Below are 8,841 nucleotides of genomic sequence, written 5' to 3'. Positions count from 1 at the left end.
TTTTTTTTTTTTTTTTTGGTAGAGACAGGGTCTCACTCTGGCTGACTCTGGCTCATGCTGGTCTCCAACCTCTGAGCTCAGGCGATCCACCCGCCTCAGCCTCCCACACTGTGGGACTACAGGCATGAGTCACCACGCCCGGCCTGGACTTTACTTTCTTAAGGGCAGCAAAATTGGGGCCAAACATCCTATGTCTATATACATTTCAGGAAAACAAAGGAGCGAAACAAGGTTAGAGAGGTTTGAAATATCCGTATTCTGCCAGATGATTCAACACAGGGAGGACGGCAGAGCCCGTGTGCTGGGCCAGCGGCTCCGGGGCGCAGGCTGCTCACCCACCTGGAAGTCATCCACAGAAGGGATGGTCCGGTTGGCCGTCCTCCGCTTGTGCCACTGCCGCAGGGTGTCTCTGGTCTCGGAGCTGAGCAGTCTCGCTGCTTGCTCTTCTTGGAAATTCTTTATCAGAGAAAGTGCCCCGTAGGCACTCGTCAAGTAATAACCTCCTGGGAAAGAGCAGAAAGAGTGTGTTCTCCAAGGGTGTCACCTCCAGGACACGAGGGCCAGAGGCCGCATTTCTTGTTTCCTCCATTTCTCCCACGTGCACTTCCTTGTAGGGTCACAGAAGCACACGGTGAGAGCAGGCCACTCACTCCGTCACCCGACCATCCTCACATCAGCCCAGGGAGACCCACACAGTGACCCAGGCCTGCGCAGGGAGGGGAGCACGGGCCAGCCAGGCTGACAATGTCCCCCTTTTCTCTGATGGGATTTCTGCCCTAGTGGGTGAGCTTGACAAAAACCTCTAAATGATTAAAGTACAATTGTGGCTCAGTGCCAGTAGCTCAGCGTTAGAACCTGGCCCGGGCCTCCTAAACAACAATGACAACTGCACCAATAACAAAAAAATAGGTGGGTGTTGTGGTGGGTGCCTGTAGTCCCAGCTACTCCAGAGGCTGAGGCAAGAGAATCACCTAAGCCCAAGAGTTGGAGGTTGCTGTGAGCTGTGATGCCATAGCACTCTACCAAGGGCGACATAGTGAGACTATGACCCCACCCCCCTCAAAAGTACAACTGTGAACATGGTTTGCCAGAAAAGGTTGGGGTACCATGAACTGACAGGGAGGTGGGGGTCAGGGCAACTGCTCTACAGCCAGAGTTACTTCCTCCAGTCTATGGATCTCCTATAGTGCTGGTTCTCAGGCTTTTCTTTTAGAAATTGGTATTTTCTAAATTTTAAGTAAACTATACACTTTGAAATAACTGCATCTCACACACACACGTGTTCACAAAAATACAGGTACTTCAAAATAATTTCTTTCTTCTAATTACCTTCCTTACCCTTACTCTGGGACTAATACAACGCTTGGGGTATTTGGGAAAAAATAATTTACAAGGAAAAGTAAGTGATATCCCTTTTATGGTGCATTTAGAAATGATCTTATGTTCTTGGGGAGTGATAAAGGATTTACAACAACAAGAGATGTGTACATACTTGTTCATAGTTTTGTCCTAAAATGTAATCTGTTTAAAATACTATAGGTATAATTAGGTCCTCTGGAGGAATTTATAATGTCCATACCAGAGAGTGACTAGGGGGCACCCCAAATGTTTATTAAAAATTCCCCAAGTGGGCACAGCACATTGTAAATTTAGAGTCAGCCCAGCGTGGTGTTGTGCCTGCAGTGCTGGCTACTGGGGAGGGTGAGGCAGGAGGATCGCTTGAGCCCAGGAGGTGGATGTTGTAGTGAGCTATGATGGTGCCACTGCTCAGCTAGCCTGGGTGACGGAGTGAGACCTGGTTTCAAAATCACAATAACAATAATAAAAAATTTAGAATCATTCTGTTTTGGAACACTCACTGAGTCTCTACTGTGAGGCAAAGCCAGGGGTAGACAGGGGTTAGTTTATAAGAAACAGAATCTGAGTTCCTGCTCTCTAGAAATATTGGTAAATATTAAAGAAAATGGACACTGGGAATTCATTCCTGCAGGGACCAGGAGGTAGGTGCGGTTAAGCGGGTTTTGTGCAGAAGGGTCACCTTCATGGCTGAAGGACATGTTCGTGCAAGTCCCTGCAGAGCTCTCTCTGGTCAGCAGGCGGGAGCGAGCAGGAGGGCAGCTCCTCCGCCCACCCGTGTTGTGGACCAGGCCCTGCGAGCTCACCCTGGGTGGGAACTCGGGACAGGAAGACGTCTTTGCTGTTTGCAGGTTGCCGATGGAGATTTGGAGCTTACGTTTTACTGCAGCATAACCTGAGCCACCCTGAGTCACACACCTTACATGCATATATCATGGTCAAGCTTTTTGTTTAGGGTGATTTGAAGGCTTCCCTGACCTCACCACCGATGGGGCAAATTCCCTAGTTCAGAGTTTTGACTTCTTGATCTGTACTGCTTGCCTCACAAATCAACACGTAATTAGTGTGAGACTCAGTCGTTGTGAGTATAAATCCTACATGGAGGATTTGGGGAGAAAGCAAGGCCATTCAAGAAAGGCTGCGTGGAGGGTGGCATTTGAGCTGGGATCTGGGCACTGCTACAGTCTCTGTGGGGTGGGGGAGGGTGCCTTCGGACTTCAAGTTTGAGTCCACAGCTCTGTTCGGGCCACTAAGGAAAAAACTCAAAATGCTGGGAGCTCAAAATTGACCATATTTGGGAACATATGGATCCAATTAGAGGAAGGTTTTAAATTTCTGCAGAACTGTAACCCCTACCACCAGAGCAGTGCTCGGCTAAGGGATTCTCCGACGCCTTTGCCGTAAACTGGAATACCTGCTGAAATGGCAGAAATCTAGAGATGTGGCTGCTGCCCCACAAACCAAAGAGGACTTAGGCAGGCCATGAAAAATCTAATCTGTGACATGTGGCCGCCACTCAGCAGCCCCTTCCACTAGGCCTCACAGCTTTGGTTAGTCTGTGCAGGCCTGGTCTGTAACCACAGCCTGTCCTACTGGGCCAGCCGCTCTCCCAAGAAGGAGGGCCAAAAGCCCCAGACACAGTGAAGTGGAAGCAGGCCCTGGCTCGGGGGTGAGCTCACGAGCCACTCTGTGTGTCTGCTGGCTGTGCTCATGTCCTTTCTCTCACATGGGATTCTGGAAGGGAAAGTAGCTACCTGCCCATCTCCCACCTCCCATCTTTGCTCAGGGACTGTGCTGGAAAAGGGGCAGGAATGGTTGGCTCTGTCCTCCAGCCACAGGATGCAAGGACTGGTTTGTCCTAAATGCATATCATCACCATCAGCATGGCCCTTTTCCCAAAGCCCCAGGACTTCTGCATACTTATCATCAGAATTAAACATGATTGAAGCTTAGGAAAAAAATATACCCAAATTATAATAATGACGCAGTAGAAGAAAGGAAAGCTTGGCATCTAGACTGACACGTGTTTCTCTTGGTCCCTGGATAAAACCACGCATTTGTCCCCTCCTGTCCAATCCCAGGGCAGAGCAGGCAAGGAAGGAGCCAGACAGGGCCTTGGGTGAGAGGCTAGAAGCAGGAAAGAGGCCTGTTCCGACCTGTCTGGGTGGGGACAGGATGAAAGACACCTTCACTGATCCTGAGTCAGCACTTGGGCTCCAGGGAGGGCAGGAGGGAGACCCAGGCCTGGGGAGTTCACATTAGGGGACTGAGGAGACCAGGGAACAGCTCGGAGGATAATTCATTTAGTTCCCTCCAGGGAAAGTGCTGGGATGAAGCATGCCTTAGGCATCCTCTCAGCAGGTGGACCTGTTTACTCCTGCCCAGACTGAAACTCACTGGAGAGAAGAAAAAAAAAAAAGAGGGCCCCCAGGGTCTGTGTGGGATCTTATGCAGACACAGGAAAATGCATTGATAGGATTCAAATGCACAGGTCCTGATTTGTTCTTTAAAAAGACAAACTTGCACCAGAGTCCCTGTTATTTCTGCTTTTCAAGGCTGTGCACCTTGGTGCCAAACATCCAGAGTATTTCCATGATAAAATATTTCTCTGATGTGTGAGAAGAAGGAATTTCTGCTAAGACATGTTAGGCAGAGACAAGGAGAACCTGAATTGCCAGGGTAAAAAAATCCAGATTTCATTCCATTGAATTTTTATTTTAACCATGAGCAGATACTATTTTTTTTAATTGGAAAAAAAAAACCCACCATTTTAATTTTGAAGACAAAATTTTTAGAAAAGGTGAAAACAAAAGCTGGCCTTTGTCCGTTTCACTGATAGAAGAGCAGGTGACTTTTCTGGCTTCCAACAAAAGTTTATAATTTCCTCTTGTAATCAAACCATTTCTTTCAAAAACTGGCACTTATCTTACTGAATAGTATATTTTATTGCCATTAAGTAATCTCCGTGATAAATAATTATGGCCGGGTTACATTTTTCTTTGTGTTTTTTTCTGACTTTTCCAAGTTTTCTATGATGAGCATGTATTTACTTTGGTAATCATAAAAAGGTCAGTATATTCTTTCAAAGTAAAAAAAAACTTTAAAATTATAGTTAACATTTAAGATGTCAAAAAGCTCCCAAGCAACTGCTTATTACTGGATGCAGGGTTTTATTTTGGGGTGTGGAGAGTATTTGGGGGTTAGAGGTGGTGGTGGCTGCACAATATTATGAATTTAGTAAATGACACTGTATTGTTTACTTTAAAATGTTTTTCTGTTATGTGAATTTTATTGAAATTAAAAAAATGAAAATGGAAAAATCCCAAAGGACACCCCCCCACACACACCCCATTCCTCTCCTCCCAGGGCAAGTTACCTTCCCCATGTAGCAGGGACGGGTCCAGGAGCTCCATCATGTACTCAACCTCAGTGTCCAGCTCCAGCATGTCGCACTGAGCTATGACATAGGTCAGCACTGGCAGGAAGTCATCGGCGCCGTACATCCTCCCTGGGAGTAGGAGGACAGAGCGAGACAGGAACATTTTTACCAATCTTTCTTTCACATCCTACTTGCTGCTGTTATTAGATAGCAAGCAGTCATCCTGGGGAAATGTGCTATTTATAAACAGAGGTGGGTGTTTCTGGAATTCTGTGCAGCCCACGGCTCCCCCAGCTGCTTGTGTTAGAGACCAGCCCTCCTCACAATTTCAGAATGAATGTCTGTGAGTCCAAGTCCATTAACACATTACAGATTTTTCTCCTTATTCTTAGGACTTGCATTAAATTGTGTTATACAATAAATTGTATTTTAAACCACAGTAGATTCTCCATAGCTGACCACCTCCCCACACTGACCACTTCCTTAAATTGACCTCATTTTCATAGACTGGACATGCACCACACATATATATCAAAACAGCAGGCCTGGTTCCTTATGTTGACCACCTCTGTATGTTGACTAGTTTGTTATAGTCCCTTCCGTGGTCAACTTACAGAGGTTCTACTGTATTTCAGTGTCAGCAAATAATATTATAAAATATATGCTAATTCTTTGTATTCTCTCCTATTGCTTTATATTCACATTATTCAGAGACATAAGGACAAAACCAGACTCAAACCAGGAATAATCTTTGCTCTGTATTCAATATGCCAAGGAAGAACAGGCTGCCCATACACATTAATTAATGGCAAAACAGGGCAAAAGCTTTTCATCTTCATTTCTGGTTTTCTTGACCATGGCGGTTCTCAGCTGAGGGAGATTTTTCCACCCTCTGTGCCCCCACAGGGACATTTGCCGCTGCCTAGACACAATTTTCATCATCACAAATACGGTTGTGTCAGGTGTGTATGGAGGGATGCGGATGCCACCTGGGGTGGCACTAAACTTCCTACAGGAGGCGGGACAGCTCCCACAACCAAGAACTATCCTGTCTAAAATGTCAGTAGCGTGTAGGCTGAGAAACTGTGCTTCGGAAGGACACACTCCTGTGCAGAGACTATTTTGGGAATGTTTACAAACAATTGTGAACTATGAAAATGATTCCTATATGTGAAACGTGCTTGCAAATTTCAGAGGCCCTGTTCACAGGCTATGGCCATCAAAACCAAAAGCTCAGATTTTAATGTCCTCACGCAGCAGCTCACAATGTGCACACACATTCCCTCTACTCAAGCAGCGGTTAGTAGAACCCACACTTTCTCTCCGTTGCTTCTCCATGGAGCAACTGAGCCTGGAAGGATGGCTGGTTGTCTTCCTTGGAATGAGGCCACGGAAGAGCTGGGACAATGCAGGCTCCATCACTCTCCAGGAATCAGGCTACTCCTGCATCCCAGGAAGCAGCCTGGGGAAGCCAACTTTGTAACTTTTTGGTGAATTTCGATTACATTGCTTCTAGCAAAAAAGGGTGAGCAATGCAATGTCTTTAATGAAGCCTCATTATTACCAACTGCTTGGAGTTTTTGACTCACTGACACAAACACGCATTCACCAAAATGCGATAAACTTCATTGCTAATACGTCCACTGCACATAAGCCATGTCCAGCAGCCTCAGCGAGTCCCCTTTCCTTCATAAGGAAAGGGTCACAACCAACCTCAGGCAGTGTACAAGGATGACTGAGGTGGCCAACATTCCCCAGTTAAGGAACTCCTATATGTAGGGCAGATTTGAACTCAAACTCCAGAGAACCATGCTCAGAAGTAAATATTTCATTAAAGTGGCATCATACAAAAATCTCATTGACCTCATCCACTTATATTTTTTTGGTGCCATTAATCTGTTGCATGTGACTGACTTGGCAGCTATCAGAGAAAAACTTTCTATTTTGGTGAGTGACCTGGTTAAAACAAGGGACAGAAAGGAGGAGAAACTGGGGACGGGAAGTCTGAGCTGGCACTGGCGCAGGCAGGCCGGGCGATCGCAGCCTCACCTGAGTTGTTCTCCATGACGGTGTAGATGAGCTTGCAGACCCTCAGCAGCAGCATGACTTTCTTTTCTGGTGAATACATTTTCTGCATGGTCATGAATTTGACTTTGATTTTCTCCACATCCACGAAATCAGGGGTGGGGGCAAAAACCCCCAGCTCCTGCGGGTTCCTCTGCCGCACGAGCTGCAGGTTGTCCTTGAGCTGTTTCCAGGAGCCGTCGGCCACGTGGAAGTCCTTCAGCATGGCCTCCACGTGCCCCTTCAGGGGCTTCAAGATGCACTTGTGCATGGCTTTTTCCAGCACCACATCTGCAAAGAAAGCGCAGCCACTGTGACCACGGTGCGAACACAGAGGAAAGGCAAGACCTGCTCTCTCAGAATGACATTGCGACGTGACCCCTGGGGCACTCGCAGACAAGCCACACTTGAGCACTGACACTCACGCTTTTTCCTATAAAGCCAAGAAGAACAAATCTCCCCTAATACTGTCTGACTTGCATATAATCAGTACAATGAAATATCTTTCTTTTAACTATTTGTATGCCCCCCACCCCCATAAGTGCAGGCAAATATTCTAGAAGACGTTCTTTTGATCTAGACCCTTCTGACCGGCCAACTGATTGACTGGAAAACAAATGTTATCTTAAAGGAAAAATTTCTAACACTGAAGATTTATGATCCCTTTGAATAAACAATTTCAACTAAGTGCTAGAATATGTGATCTTGGATTGGATTCTGGACCAAAACATCCTGTATTTTATTTGCTATAAAGGACATTGTGGAGCATTAGATCTGAATGCAGTCTGAAGATCAGGTGGTCGTGTTAACATGGTTAAGGGTGTTGATTTTCTGGGTTTGGTAATTGTACTGTAGTTATGCAACAGAATGGCTTCTTTATTTTAAAATTTCTTTATTAAGTCATAGCTGTGTACATTAATACTATCATGGGGTACAGCAGGTTGTTATTATATACAATTTGGAATACTTTCATCCAACTGGTTAACACAGCCTTCATGTCATGTTGTTGTGTTAAGACATTTATGTTCCACATTTGGCTTCTTTTAAGAAACTACACACTGAAGTAATTAAAGGTGAAGAGATATAATGTCTGCAACTTACAAATGGTACAGAAAAGAAGAGAGCCCACAAGAGTGTGTGTGTGTGTGTGTGTGTGTGTACACAGACAGGACTCCTGTCTGCAGCAAATGTGGAAAACTGCTATTATTCGGGCAGTCTGGGTGAAGGGTACACATTTCTTTATGCTATTTTTGCAACTTTCCTGTAAGTCTGAAATGATTTCAAAATTAAAACTTAAACAGTTTTTGAAATGTGTTTCTGTTCAGAATTAGGAAATACCTTTAAGTGTGTATAGGAGGCATTATTTCCCTCTCCTTTGAATGGCTGCTAGTGGAGTAGCTCTCTTGGCTGATACTAAAATGATGAGTGGGTTTGGAGATCTGGGCTCAAGACGGTTTGTACAATACTAAGCCCTCTGCTTTGTTGATACCCGTTGTTCAATCTCACACATTTGCACGTTCTCCTCAAAGCCACCTGGATTCTGCTGTAGCATCGACATCTCATATAGGACACTAATGTGAGTCCACCCTGGAAGCTGTGGGGATCAGGGCGAAACCTGCCCTTTACCCTTGGTCTGGTTTGCTGAAAGATCAACTTACAATTATGGTAGATTAATAAGAGAAAGGTTTATTTCCAAATACCATGCGCATGGGGGGAACCACAAGAATGATTACCCAAAGTTCCAGTGATGGTCAGAGACCTTTATAGATGCCTTTTGGATGGGAGGGGGAGAATGTGGAAAGTATAGGTGCAGCAAGTGGTTGCTGGGGAGGGATGTGTGTTGATGGGAGGAGACAGACTGGTTTGTAGATTAACCTGAGAGACAGACAGGTCTCCTGCTTCAGATGACCTTAGGGCCAGTTCTCCTGCTTCAGACAACCTTGGGGCCAGGTCTCCTGCTTCAGACGACCATAGGGCCAGGTCTCCTGCTTCAGACGACCATAGGGCCAGGTCTCCTGCTTCAGACGACCTTGGGGTCAGGT

General features: G+C 45.8%; 1 protein-coding gene across 2 annotated transcripts in view; it reads right to left on the bottom strand.

Annotated features, from left to right (window-relative positions):
* The window catches only part of RIN2 (Ras and Rab interactor 2), a 74,479-nt gene that overhangs the window by 4,803 nt on the left and 60,835 nt on the right, over window positions 1-8,841 (bottom strand). For both annotated transcript variants that reach the window (XM_023518378.1, XM_023518379.1), the window contains 3 exons: window positions 6,785-7,090; window positions 4,733-4,864; window positions 340-503 (listed from right to left, as the gene is read on the bottom strand). In XM_023518378.1, coding sequence (XP_023374146.1) covers window positions 340-503; window positions 4,733-4,864; window positions 6,785-7,090 — 602 coding nt within the window. The remainder of the gene's footprint in view (window positions 1-339; window positions 504-4,732; window positions 4,865-6,784; window positions 7,091-8,841) is intronic.

This window comes from Otolemur garnettii, unplaced genomic scaffold (assembly GCF_000181295.1).
Source record: "Otolemur garnettii isolate 467f Iridium unplaced genomic scaffold, OtoGar3 scaffold00136, whole genome shotgun sequence".
Lineage (NCBI taxonomy): Eukaryota > Metazoa > Chordata > Mammalia > Primates > Galagidae > Otolemur > Otolemur garnettii.
The sequence above is the reverse complement of the archived record's forward strand: the minus strand, read 5'-3'. Positions and strand labels throughout refer to the sequence as shown.